Source organism: Miniopterus schreibersii, assembly GCF_964146895.1.
Source record: "Miniopterus schreibersii genome assembly, chromosome: X".
NCBI lineage: Eukaryota > Metazoa > Chordata > Mammalia > Chiroptera > Miniopteridae > Miniopterus > Miniopterus schreibersii.
Window position 1 is genome coordinate 57,758,133 of NC_138104.1, and position 14,268 is coordinate 57,772,400.

Genomic DNA, 14,268 nt, shown 5'->3' on the forward strand with positions numbered 1-14,268 from the left:
AGATGTCCCTCCCCGCCCCCGCATTGGTGCCCCCCTTCTACCCCCCCAGGCCTTTACCACACTATTGTCTCTGTCCATGGGTTATGCATATATGCATATAAGTTCTTTAGTTAATCTCTTCCCACTCCCCACCCCCCTTCCCTCTGAGATTCATCAGTCTGTTCCATGCATTCATGCCTCTGGATCTATTTTTTTTGTCAGTTTATTTTGTTCATTAGCTTCCACATATAAGTGAGATCATGTGATACTTATCCTTCTCTGACCGGCTTATTTCACTTAGCATAATACTCTCCAGGTTCATCCATGCTGTCTCAAAGGGTAAGAGGTCCTTTTTTTTACAGCTGCATAGTATTCCATGCTTTTTTATCCACTCATCTACTGATGGGCACTTGGGCTGTTTGCAGATCTCAGTTATTGTAAATAGCACTGCTATGAACATAGAGGTGCATATATTCTTTCTGATTAGTGTTTCAGGATCCATTTTAATTTTTTGAGGAACCTCCATACTATTTTCCACAGTGGCTACACCAGTCTGCACTCCCACTAGCAGTGTACTAGGGTTCCTTTTCTATACATCCTCACCAGCACTTGTTCAAGAGACTGAGTTTTATGATGGAAGTGACTGAGATACAAAATCTATAAAATATAGAACCCACTACTCCTTTGTAAGACTTGTCATATAAACAAATTCACAAATTAGAAAAGTTGGCTACAAAAACATTACATTGTATAAAATGAACAATTATTTACTTGTAAAGACAAGATCCGTATTCTGGTATCTTTATGTGATTATGTGATTATTTGATTATTTTCTCAGGATAAATTATTATTATTTTTAAAAATTCATCTTTATTGTTGAAAGCATTACAGATATCCCCTTCCCACCCCCATCAGGATAAAGTATTGAAAGTGAAAATCTTGAGTCAAAAGCTTTCATAAATAACATTAAAAATATTGAAAAAATACAAATGTACTTAAACATAAATGAGAAGAAAATGAAAAACAATTCTCCCTGCTGTCTCTGACGTTTGTTCTTCAGTTTTGCTTTCCAGAGACAACCAGTATTACAAGTTTCTTGAGGTCAAAGGATTTTAAAAATACATACTGCTGATTTGCCCCCCAGAAAGAATGTACAGATTTACACTCTTATCAACTCTGCATGCCTTCACCAATTTTTAAATCCCCTCTTGCCTCTTCATATTTTTCTTTCAATACCACATGCTTACTCCCAAATCTCTTTCTAACCCTAATCACACCCTTGAGCTCTAGGCCAGTATTTCCAGCTGCCTGCTGATCATCTCCACCTGGATGTCCTACAGACACTCCAGATTGATCTAAACTAAGCTTATTGCCTTCCCTCCCAAACTTACTTTTCTTTCTCTAATTCCAGTGTTCAGTGTTTGTTGGTGGTGCCAGAATCCACCTAGTTACCTAAATCAGAAATCTAGGAGTCATTTTCAGTTTCCTTCCTCTGCCCTCAAATAGTAATAATAGCTAATAGTTACTGAACACTTACTGTTTGCACATATTTTATTTTATTGAATTCCCATAAAAGCTCCAGAGGTAGCTTTTATTCTTATCATTTCCATTTTACAGATGAGGAAAACTGTCTGGATAACTTGCTCAGTGTTATACAGCTAGGAAGCAGGGCTTTAAACCCACATAGCCTAAATCCATAGCTCATACGCTTAAGCCCTATACTGTATCTAATGAGATACAAGTCCTATCTATCTTATTTCTTCCATCTCGGTGCTATCTCTTCCTTTTTCTCCATTCCCACCATCACCACCTATTCCAAGTGTTATTGGTGATACTGTAAAAATTAGTCACATTTGATTCAAATATATCTTCCATGTTACCTGCAAAATAATCCTTGTAAAACACATATCTGATCATGTCTTTTTCCTGTGAAGATACTTCAGTGGCTCCCTATTGCCTACATCATAAAGCCAGAGATACTTTGCTTCATATAGAAGGACCACCCTCATCTGCCCATCCCCAGCTAGCCTACCTAAGAACTTCCATTACATCGTCTGAATTGATGATAATTGCTTAAAAATATCATGCTGTAGCTTATTGTATGACTTTGCATGTTACTCCCTCTGCAGAAAATTACCTTTCCTCATTTCCACTCCTATTTGTCCTTTATGGGTTTTCATGTCTATCAAACTCAGATATCTCCTCCTCTTGGAAGCCTTCCTTAATTCCTCTAATTATTCATGTCCTGTGTGCTGCTTTGAGTATTTTGCTTATTTTGTATCTGTCACGTTATGTTAGTTTTATTTACTTGTCTCCCTTTGTAGAATGTTAACTCTTTGAGGGGCAGTTACTCTCTTAGTCAACTCTAGGTCTTTAGTGTTTAGTGTGGTGTCTGGCACATAGTAGTTGCTTAATAGATATTGATTAAATTGAATTAAATAATTGTGAAATTATAGGGCCTTGTACTCTGTTGAAAGAATTTCAACTATCAATGATATGGGGTATTTTTTCTGAGCCCAAGGAAGATAGAGGGAGGGAAAAAGAATGACCTAAAATCACCACTCTTAATGTGGGGCACTACTCCTTCATGTGGGCCATGTGTAAATCAGTCATATAACTATTTATATTTCTATAGACGTTCTCATCTAGACATGTATTCTATATCCATTATGCAAGTAATCTTAGAGTAGTGCCAAGTATGGAGTTCTGTAGAGATAGAAGGTATGAAATAAATGCCCTCAATTTGCTGAGAAACAGAGTTATCTGAGTACACCTTGGGATCGCTTTTATGTGGTCATAAGTGGAGGATGAAGATATGCCCAAATTTTCCTGAAAAGTGAGAATGAGAAATCATCCTTGTTTACCCCATCCTCGCTGCTTTCCTGGTACCATAAATAGTGCTCACTGTGTGCTCAACTGTACGTGGCAGGAATTGAAGCTATCAGTGACACGAGTGGCGGGGCTGCGTTTTAGGTTCTCACTACTGTTGTTGAAACCCCATCCTCTGGAGACCACCCTTCTATTTTCACGCAAAATCCTAACTTATTCAGGTCACGGGGCTTCGGCCTATCGCTGTAGCACCCTAGCATGCGGGGCAGTGCCCACTGCTGATTGATACACGTCCGGTGTAAGACAATCTCTTGGGTTGAGGAGCAACGATTGGTGGATACCGCCTGTAGTACTTCCCAGGCTACTGAGTAGCGCGTTCTGGGGATGCAGGCTCCGGGGCGACGACCACCCTCTGTGTCCCCCCCCCCCCCCCGGAAGTCTGAATGAAGCCTTGTTGATACAGGACTCCCAGCAGTCAGCGAGGCCGCTATTCAGAGTGCCGGGCCCTCCCCGGGCGACGTGCGCTCTCGTACGTGGGTACGTGCGTACGTCGTGCGTGGGTGCGCGTGCAAGGCGCCGCAGTCTGTGGGTTGGCTGGTTATTTTGCAAGCGGGAGGGGCCGTGCGCGCTCCTGCTTCGGGCCTGTGTCCCCCACCCCCCTTCCCTGGTCCCGGTCTCTCCTTCGGAAAGATGTCGGACACTGCCGTAGCTGACACTCGGCGCCTTAACTCGAAGCCGCAGGACCTGACCGACGCTTACGGGCCGCCAAGTAACTTCCTGGAGATCGACATCTTTAATCCACAGACGGTGGGCGTGGGCCGCGCGCGCTTCACCACCTATGAGGTTCGCATGCGGGTGAGTCACGGGGTGAGGGAGACAGCTGAGGGGAGGACCGGGCAGCTGGGCGGGGAAGGCGGGAGGAGGTTGCCGCGGGGGCACCTAATGGTGAAGACGCTTGAAGGGGTCATTTGGGGGCTGGGGCTGAATAGGTTTGGGGAGAGGTCTGTAGTTCTTCAGATTCGGTTGTAGTTCGAGGTTACAGAAAACTCCTGAGGGGACATCAGACCAGGGTGAGGGAAAACAAGTACCCTTGAGCAAGAAGTGAAGCATGGTCGGATAGGGTGGGGAGGATGGAGAAGCTTGAGTGAGCAATTCAAGGAAATAAGAATTGTGACTAGTAACAGGAGAGAAGGAAGCGTGGAAGAGGGCTGGGGGGTGGAAAGCCAAGGCGAGGTATCGCTGGGACCCCTAACTAAAATAGGTTGTGGGAAGTTAGTCTGAAAAGGGGGAGGGCAGGAAGGCCCAGCTTCTTCCTAATGACGTCTTCCTGGGATGATGAAGTTAAGCAGCAAAGCCTGGATTAAAGGGGAGATAAAATTCCAGGAAAGGGAGACTGTAGCTTTGGTGGAGCAGAAATAATAAAGGGAGTCTCCTGGAGACTGAGTGCTTCCCAGACTTGTGTAGAATTAGCATCTGAAGGAGAGAAGTGTTTTCAGCTTAAGTTTTCTCAGGTACCACATGCTGTGTGTCAGTGTGAAACCGGGCCTTGCACTGGGATTGGTGGATTGTTAGTTGCTGCTCTCATGCTGTGCTTATCCTTTAGATTTGAAGTATACACAATGTTCAATATTTATTGGCTTTCAGTTCTGTTTTTTTTTTTTTTTTTTTGGTAAATGGATGGTCATTTGCCCTTTCTGTCCTAGATTAACCTTTGGATTCAGACCCTGTCTGTAGTTGTTTTAATTTATGACATTTCAGGACTTCCCCAGGAGTGGCTTCTTCCAGTGTACTTTATTCTCAATTTCTTAGCCCACAATGCAAGGATGGAATGTGCAGGTAGAGTATGTGGTGTGCAGGTTCTTTGCCTGTTGAAGTGGTTACAGGCAAAAAAGTTTGAGAACCATTTTCTAATTCTCCTTATGTTTTCTTCTCAGACTAGAGGGCCAGAATATTCTCTGTGGACAGCATGCTGCTCAAACAGCATTTGAAGACCTAAAAGAGTGTATGTGCTTTCATTTTTGAATGAATGAATTGAATGAGAGCATGTGTTCTCCTACCCGGGCATTGAAATCTAATTGAGAAATGATGACCTCCAAATTCCAAGTTTGGCAAAGTCCAAACTGAAGAAAGAAAAGTGAATAGCAAAAAAAATGAGAAAACTCATCTATATAAGAACTATTTGAAATCATCTTTTTGGGGAAGAATGGAAGTTAGGTCCCTCAAAATATGATAAAAGGAAGCCTGGGCATAACTTGTTCAGTGTAAGGACACTCTGCTGTGGAATTTTGGAGACATTATTGTCTTGATACATTACTCAAGAACCGTAGAAAGTATGAATGAAACAGCTCTCTACTTCAGGCATTCTAACAACAACAGGGATTGTTCATATAGTGCCTACTAAGTGCCAGGCACTGAATTAGGTTTTACTTTCCAGTCCTTTACAAAACACCATTTTACATATAAGTAACTGAGGAGGAATGCAGCTTAAGTAACTTGCCCAAGTACACATAGCTAATAAGTAGCAGTGCTGGGATATGAACCCAGGTCTGTCTAACTCCAAAGCCCATCATACTCTTTCCACTACATTGTAGTCTCTTTGGCAATGCGTAGTTGCAAAACTAGTGTGCAAAGTTTTTCTACCAACTAAGCTTTTCATCAGTTCTTTCCACGATTTCTAATTGTATGGCAGTAATAGGGCTGGTGGCAGTTCCTAGTTCTGTGGGTTTGAGTTAATTTGTATTGTTTATGTTAATGTGTATAGCTATATGGGCTTTTAACATTTTTGTTGAACTCTGATTTGGGGAAAATTGGTAAAAATCATTTTGTTCTATTTTTTATTATTAATTTTTTAATCCTCAACCTGAGGATATTTTTTCCATTGCTTTTCATAGAGAGTAGAAGGGAGAGAGAAAGAGAGAGAGAAACATTGATGTGAAAGAGACACATCGGTTGGTTGCCTCCTGCACATGCCCTGACTGGGGCTGGGAATCGAGCCTGCAACCGAGGTATGTGCTTTTGGCCAGAATCCAACCCAGGACCCTTCGGTCTGCTGGCTGACGCTCTAACCACTGAGCCAAAGCAGCTAGGGCTCATTTGGTTTTAAATTGCTATTTTAAGTGATTGATCATGGTAGGCATTATAGGGAGCATGAGATTCAGAGAGTGGGCTTTGGGAGTTAGGCATTATGAATGGTAGAAGCAGATAGAACTGACTTTTTTTCTTTGCATAACAGCTAAATATTTCCGAAGCTGTTCTCTTTCATTTTGCTCAGGAAAGAATTTTTTCCTTCCAATTCCTCCAAAGAAATGAGGAGTCTGGAGAGGTGTCCTGGTGACTTGACATGATGTGTATGGAAATTTTCAAATGTCCTGTGGACTTGAACTTTGCTTCTTGTCTTTTTTCCGTTGACTGTGTTGATCAGAGCCAAAGAACTCTATACCCTGTACTACACAACCCTGTCTTCCTCATATAATTTGTAGGTTGGGGCTGGGAGACTATCCTAGAACATAGTAGCCCCTTCCTTAGATGGATAGGTGGTAAAATGAAAGGCCATTATTGTCACCATCCTGTGGGGGTAGGGAAAGAATAGCATTTTTTCCAAGTCAAAGGAGGAAGTTTACAAAATGGCAGTTGGTGGTTTTGTTGTCTGGGAAAAATCTACTCTGCCTTTCCTTTGGTCTTTCTGTTGGCTCCTCTAAAAGTTTAGGAACCACTGTTTAGGGAGCACAGTATTTGTAATGAACTGTGGCAGAAACCTAGAATCACATGATACTGAAGGGCTGTTTTTTCTTGTAGGATTATTCCACCACCACCCTCCAGTTTTATTGAGATATAATTGACACATAACATTGTATAAGTTTAAGGTTTATAATGCAATGATTCGATACACATATATTTCTTGTAGGATTCTGAGAATGTTCTTTGTAATGGTTTATCTTGAATAGTTAATACATGCATGTGGTACACAAATCAAAAGGTTTTAAAAAAGATATGCTGTAAAAATTAAGTCTCCCTCCGCCCTCCAGAGGTTCCTCTTTCTGAAGAAACCACTGTTTCTAGTTTTTTATTTATTCTTCTAAAGAACAGTTTAGATAATAAAAATATTACTTTACATGTATGTCACTCCACTTCAACTCATTGACATTCATTCCTTGACCTTGATCCTGGGTAGACTTGTAACTTATGTAAATCGGCCAGTTATTTGGCTTTTGATGACTTAGACCTAGACCTGGATCCTGAAAAGATAATTTCTAGACTTGAGAATTACAAAGCATGATGTAGTGGGGACTGTGTGAAGCTTTAGCATAGCTCCAAGATGCTCTATTCCTGACCTGAGGCAGTTGTGCAGAAAGGAGAGAAACTAGTTCCTTTTATTTCCATCCACTGATCTGAATTGGCTGGTGGGAAATATAGTCAGCATTAATGCATGTGGTTATATTTGGAATTTGTAGACAAGTGTGAGGATCAGGGCTTTTTGTTTGTTGGGGATTCATGTTGTCATTAGAGTCTTAGGAAAATTCCCAGTGATTAAGATGTGGGAATAAGCCAGGCTGGCATGGCTCAGTCGACTTGTGAACCAGGAGGTCACGGTTTGATGCCCAGTCAGGGCACATGCCTGGGTTGTGGGCTCAATCCTCAGTAGGGGGCGTGCAAGAGGCAGCCAGTCAGTGACTCACTCATATCTAGTTCTCCCTCTCTCATCCTCTGAAATCAGTAAAAACATACTTAAAAAAAAAGATGTGGGAATAAGCTGATTTGTATTAGGGAGCAAACTATGCTTAGCCAACTTAATGGAATTGCTATTTCTGCTGCACTTTGTAGATGAGGAGAGGGTAAACAGATATATAGGGCCTCTATTAATCAATTGAATATTTATCAAGTAATTTGCATAGCCTGCATTTAAGAGGATGCAGAAATATTCATGGCTCCTGATTTCAATGAAGTTATAGTTAGCAATACGAACATGATGCATAAAACAGTAGTGTGTCAGGCAATACTGAAGTATAATGGTCAAATAAAAATGATTAAAAAAATTAAGTATAGTTGTCATAGGAGTTCAGAAGAGAAGGGAGACCAATAATTTTTTTTTTTTTAAATATATCTTTATTGATTTCAGAGAGAGGAAAGGAGAGGGAGAGAGAGAGACAGAAACATCAATGATGAGAGAGTCATTGATCGAGCCCTCAACTCGGGCATGTGCCCTGACTAGGAATCGAACCCCGATTGCCTGGATCCCAGGTCGACGCTCAACCGCTGAGCCACGCCCGGCCAGGCAAGGAGACCAATAAATTAAGCTGGTATTGATAGGAAAGATTTCCTGGATGAAGTGGGACTTAAGCTGGGATTTGTAGAATGGAGGGGATTTGGACAGGAAAAGCAGAGGAAGGCATACCTTGTAGGTGCTTGAAGTACTTACCTCATGTTCTTTACGGGGAACTTAAATTCACTTTTTTCTTTTTAAATCCTCACCTGAGGATATTTTTTCCATTGCTTTTCAGAGAGAGTGGAAGAGAAAGAGAGCGAGAAACATCGATGTGAGAGAGACACATCAATTGGTTGCCTCCCGCATGTGTCCCAGCCCAGGGCCGGGATCGAGCCTGCAACCGAAGTACATGCCCTTGGCCGAAATTGAACCCAGGACCCTTCAGTCTGTAGGCTGATACTCTAACCACTGAGCAAAATCGGCTAGGGCTTAAATTCACTTTTCAATTGAAAATGTAATACATGCACATGATAAATTCAAATTATACAGTGGAAAATGTGACCCACCGATTCCAGTTGTCTAATCTTATTCTCCAAAGTCACTCACCGTTAGCAATATCTTTTCATAAATATTTTATTCATAAATACAAATATATACACATATACAAATCCCTTTATTTTTTATTGAATTTGTTGATTAAAAGATCATACAGGTTTCAGGTGTACATTTCTATGATACAGGATCTGTATATTGCATTGTGTGCCCACCACCCAAAGTTGTGCCCACCACCCAAAGTCAAATCATCTTCCATCACCATATATTTGGCTTCCCTAACCCTTTACTAACCCCCCCCTCAACCCCTTCCCTCTGGTAACCACCATACTGTTGTCTGTCTGTGTCTCTGAGTTTCAGTTTTATACTCCACATATGAGTGAAATCATATGGTTGTTAGCTTTTTCTGACTGATTTATTTCGCTTAGCATAATATTCTCAAGGTCTATCCATGTCGCAAATGGCAGTATTTCATGTTTTCTTACGGCTGAGTAGTATTCTATAGTGTGTGGTATATATATATATATATATATATATATATATATATATATACGCCACATCCTATTTATCCAGTCATCTATTGAAGGACACTGGTTGTTTCTATGTCTTGGCCACTGTGAATAGTGCTGCAATGAACAGAAATGTGTATGTATCTTTGCGAGTAAATGTTGGCAAGTTTTTTTGGATAGATACCAGAAGAGGGATTGCTGGGTCATATGGTAACTCTATTCTTAATTTTTTGAGGATCTGCTGTACTGTTTTCCATAATGGTTGTGCCAGTTTACATTCCAACTAGCAGTGAATGAGGGTTCCTTTTTCTCCATAACCTCTCCAATACTGTTATTACTGGTCTTGTTGATTATAGCCACTCTTAACAGGTATGAGGTGGTATCTCATTGCAGTTTTGATTTGCTTTTCCCTAATAGCTAGTAAAGTTGAGCATCTTTTCATAATCTGTTGGCCATTTGTATATCTTCTTGGGAGAAGTGTCTGTTCAGGTCCCCTGCCCATTTTTTAATTGGAGTGTTTGTTTGGTGTTGAGTTGTATGAGTTGTTTATATATTTTGGATATTAACCCCTTGTCAGAGCTTTTGTTTGCAAATATCACCTCCCATCTGGTTGACTGCCTTTTTGTTTCGTTGGTGGTTTCTTTTGCTGTGCAGAAGCTTTTTAGTTTGATATAGTCCCATTCACTTATTTTTGCCTATTAATTTTCTTGCCTTTGGGGTCGAATTCGTAAAATCTTCTCTAAGACCAAAGTCCATGAGTTTAGTACCTATGTTTTCTTCTATGTAATTTATTTTTTCAGGTCTTATGTTTAGATCTTTGATCCATTTTGAATTAATTTTTATACAAATCCCTTTTAAAACACAAATAGAGGCAAGCTATATATACTGTTCTGTACCTTGATTTTAATACTTAATATCTTTCCATACTGGCACAGTCTTTCACATTTTCATAGTTGTATAGTATTCCACTGTATAGGCATACTGTAGTAACCAATTACCTGTTGATGAACATTTATTATTATTACAGATAATAAAATGCAGTGAAAGCCCTTGTACATGCATATTTATATATAACTTCAAGTTTGTTTGTAGGAAAAATTCTAAGCAGCAAGGGACTTCTAATCACCAACTGTGACAAGGCTGGATGTGGTAAGGACTGGTATTCATCTGGTGGTGTTTTAAAAGGGTGATAGGAGCACGGTCCATAGGAGCTATTTCTTCATTGGGACCTGTCCATGTGGTTCTGACAGGTGGCCACCACAGGCTGAACATTACTTACCATCTTCTCTCATTCTTCCCTCCCTGTAGACAAACCTACCTATCTTCAAGCTGAAGGAGTCCTGTGTACGGCGGCGCTACAGCGACTTTGAGTGGCTAAAAAATGAGCTGGAGCGAGATAGTAAGGTATGGCCGTGTTGCCTGTGTGGCACCCTTGGAGGACAAGATCTGTATAGGTTGATAGGGAATAAGATCAGAGTCTATAATATCTTAAAGGCAATGGAGAGGGTCAACACACTGTAGCTACCAAATCCTAATAATTTGGATCTGGGTGATAACCTTTGAAACTTGAAAGTGGTAAGTTCAGGACAGATCTTAAAAAGAAAGTATTATTTCACTTAGTGGCTGGTAACATCATACAACTTCTATAGGTGCTAAAAATGGAAAGTATGTTGTCAGGAAAGGCCTAGCTAGATTCTTGGATGATAGTGGATTGTTAAAGAAAATGAGGAGTATTTGGAGTTTATTTCCTTTCTTTTGAGATGGTAAACCTGTCCTTCCACCAAAACAGTTGGATTAATTTTTGACCTTAGTCATCCTGTCTGTTCTTACAATCAGTTCTTGCAAGTTGCTGGCTGTGGGATAGGATGGACCCTATGCCTTAGGAAATGATGTATACAGTGCTTTACCTTCCCATTCCCTCTCTGAGTTCCCCCATGTGGCTGATATTTTGCATCTGCCTACAGATTGTAGTACCACCCCTTCCTGGGAAAGCTTTGAAGCGGCAGCTCCCTTTCCGAGGAGATGAAGGGATCTTTGAGGAGTCCTTCATTGAAGAAAGGAGGCAGGGCCTCGAACAGTTTATTAACAAGTAAGCCAAGTTCCTGGTAGCTCCTCTTGCTACTTTTTCCATTTTGGTCTTTCTGTGTGTTTAATCTATCTCCTCTTTTGTAATGGGTAATATGATGTGGTGCCTATTGTGTAGTGGGGTGACTGGACAGTAAAAATCCATTCCTTTGAACAGAAGTTTGATCCTGTACCTTAGGGCCTGAGAAAGCACTGCATGTTGGATATGTGTAGGAATTTTCCCCTACCCTACCCCTCTGTCCCTCTTCCCCTGTACAGTATTAGGGTTGAAGTGGTATCCTGCAGCTGCTGTCTGATGCTTGCTCGAACCTCAGGGCTGACCTTGTTCTTCTTCCCCTGTCCACACCCCCATCCCTCTGCAAATTCTCTCTGATCTCAAATATTACTGATAACCATCTTGATCTATTTATAGAATTGCAGGGCACCCACTGGCTCAGAATGAACGCTGCCTACATATGTTCCTGCAGGAGGAGGCAATTGACAGGAACTACGTCCCTGGGAAGGTGCGCCAGTAGGAGCCCCTTTCACCACTTGCCCTCTACTTTCCTGCTGAAATGACATTGGTTTTTACACTAAGCCTCTCTCTCTTTCTTTGATCTGAAGTTGGCTGCCTATCCCCTGGCCTGATAGACTGTCTGGCATTGTGTTCCTTGGTACCTGACTACACCGTGGGCACTCTGCTAGGAACCTCTTCTCTGAGGAGAGGTGGGAAACCACAGGCAGATGCCCTTTGGTTGGGGTTGGGGTGGGTGGGGGGATTGGACTGGAAGGCAATTTCTTGGGCATTTACCCATGCCAGAAGGTTAACTGGGGGGGCGGGGGTCATGTGCTGGTGAGGCACTTGGCTACATACTGATGCTGCAAGTCCAGGGGATTTTTCTTACTTTTAGGTTTAACCAGAAATGCTGAGCAGGGAAAAGCCCTGCCTTTCCTACATGCATGAATTTTTTTCCTTTTTGGGAAGGCGGTAGAGACTCAAAAGCTGTCCTTATTTTCGTTAGGGCTGCTCCCAGTTTTTCCCCACAGTTTCTTTTGTTACTTTCTCTCCCCCTTGTTGCTTTTCATGGCAGTAATCCTCCTAGAATCTAAGCAGTTTGTTGTGTGGAGCAAGGTATGTGGGTTTTCTGGGCCCATCTTCATGGCTGCTTCAGAATCAGAAGAAAGCCATAGAGCAGTAGGGGAGCTCCTGTTGCCTAGCTCCTCTCTTGTGGCTCCCCACTCTGGCTGCCTATTCTTGCCCACCAGCAGGTGAGTCAGCATGGGCCAGCAGTTCTCCCTTTCCAAGCCCTGCTACTTTATGGGTAAGCTTTGCAGGTTTGGTGGCTTGAGGGGTGGAGGCAACTCTCCACTCTCAGGTAACTCCCTGAGGGTGGGAGTGGATAATTTTCTAGGTATCTCTAGGTGGTAAGGAAGAGCATCACCACTCTTCTTTCCATTCTCTCTTCCCCCCATCCCATTTAGTGCTGCCACAGAGCAGAAGCACATGAACAAATCACACACTCTCTGACTTCTCCTAAGCACTTTGAGCTGTTGAATGGGGCTCAGGAGGAGTTGCTGCTGCCCTCCGCAGCTTGGTCACAGGGTTATTGAACTGCCTGCACTTACTTCCCATGGAACTCCAACGTTCCCCCCAGAAGTTAAGCTAGGGGTAGCAGCTGGGTGTGGATTTCCCAAATCTGAGTCTGAAACACCTTCTTGGGACTGGCACCTTTCCTGGGTTTATGTCCAGGAGGTAGTGGTTTGCTGGGGCCCAATATCCATCCCAAGGGGTAGGATGGGAGCAAGTTAACCCTGGTGTCAGGTCAAAAGTGGAGGCTCTTTGCTTGACTCACTATCATGGAAGAATTGGAGTTCTCTGTACAGAGACTTGGGGAAAAGGATTACTCATTCTGACAAGATTCCTATCAGAGAGATTAGGATTGATTTTGACATGGGATTTGGAGTCCATCAGAATGTTGAAGTTCCCTGTGACAGATCAGCTCTCAGCTGCCGAATCTGTGCCAGGGGCTGTGCAGCCCATACAGAGAGGCTCTGCTCCCTTTCCCACCTGTCCTGTGTTAGTGTTATTGCTGCCTTTTGATTAGTATCCTTTGTTACTGAGTTTTGGAAAGATCCCTTCTTTCATTGTGCACAAGTGCTGAGAGCCTGAGGCCCCATTTCTGCTGTGTATATATCCTGACTTGGGGCTTTTATTCAGCAAACTGTTCATTCTTCTGTCAGACAATGTCATATTCAACTCTGTTCATATTAAACCACTGTGAAGCAAGCCTCTGTTGTCCAGTTTTTTTAATTGTCTAGGTTATTTTGGGTATTGTGTGGAAATCATACAACACGTTCAGTTTTCTGAGGTGATAAGTTTTGCATTTACATTTTTAAAAAGCAGAATTCTAGCTGCCTATAGTGATATTTACCTATCCTTGCAACTCAAAATTGAATTGACTGTCACAGAGGTAATAAGTGCATCTGTTTGCAGGAAGTAGCCATAGGGTTCAGTACCTGTGGTTTGCGTTAGATTTAGCATATCTGGTTTTTAAGTTTGTGGGTTTGTGCTAATTTGGGCAGAATATATTTAGTATTTGTGTATTTATATATATGTATGTATGTTCATGTGCTATATGTTACATAAACACATGCATTTGTTTTATCCTCCAAGACACCCACATACACCACCTACAAACACTATTTCTTTTAGAGGTTTTTTACTTCAATTGGACTTTTTTCTTTGAAATAGATTTGATGCAGGCAGAAAGGTGAGAACTGTTGATGGGTGGATATTTTCATCTGAACAGTGTGTTCTGAAGTGGCTTCCTACACATAGTGGGTTTTGGGAAAAGGTTTGGAATGCTAGGAGGTAGGAGTCTTGCCATTTGGGAAATCAAAGCTAGTTTTAATTGTAGTTGAAAATGGAAAGAAGGTATGGAAAGTGATGTGGTCAAAAAATGAATTAAGGTGACTGCAGTACTTAGGTTAAGTAGAAGAGTGGGGCAGAATTGAGGAAGAGGTTTTGGTAGTTCAGGAATTAGATAACTAAAGAGATCTGAGGGGATAGGAAGAATAGATGTTTCTGTGAGATAAGAGAAAGAAGAGTAATGAGAGAAATGCAACCTTTAT

At 41.8% G+C, this 14,268-nt stretch overlaps 1 protein-coding gene across 2 annotated transcripts; it reads left to right on the forward strand.

Moving 5' to 3' along the window:
* The first annotated feature begins 3,324 nt into the window (after positions 1-3,324).
* On the forward strand, positions 3,325-13,424 carry SNX12 (sorting nexin 12). Of its 2 annotated transcripts, none has more exons than XM_081125518.1 (4): positions 3,325-3,651; positions 10,381-10,476; positions 11,037-11,161; positions 11,570-13,424. In XM_081125518.1, exons 1-4 carry the CDS (start codon positions 3,499-3,501, stop codon positions 11,670-11,672), a joined length of 477 nt encoding a protein of 158 aa, XP_080981644.1. In that variant the 5' UTR covers positions 3,325-3,498; the 3' UTR covers positions 11,673-13,424. The 2 variants fall into 2 exon arrangements, with proteins under 2 accessions (XP_080981644.1, XP_080981643.1); XM_081125517.1 differs by having other exon boundaries at positions 3,340-3,663.
* Positions 13,425-14,268: the final 844 nt, after the last annotated feature.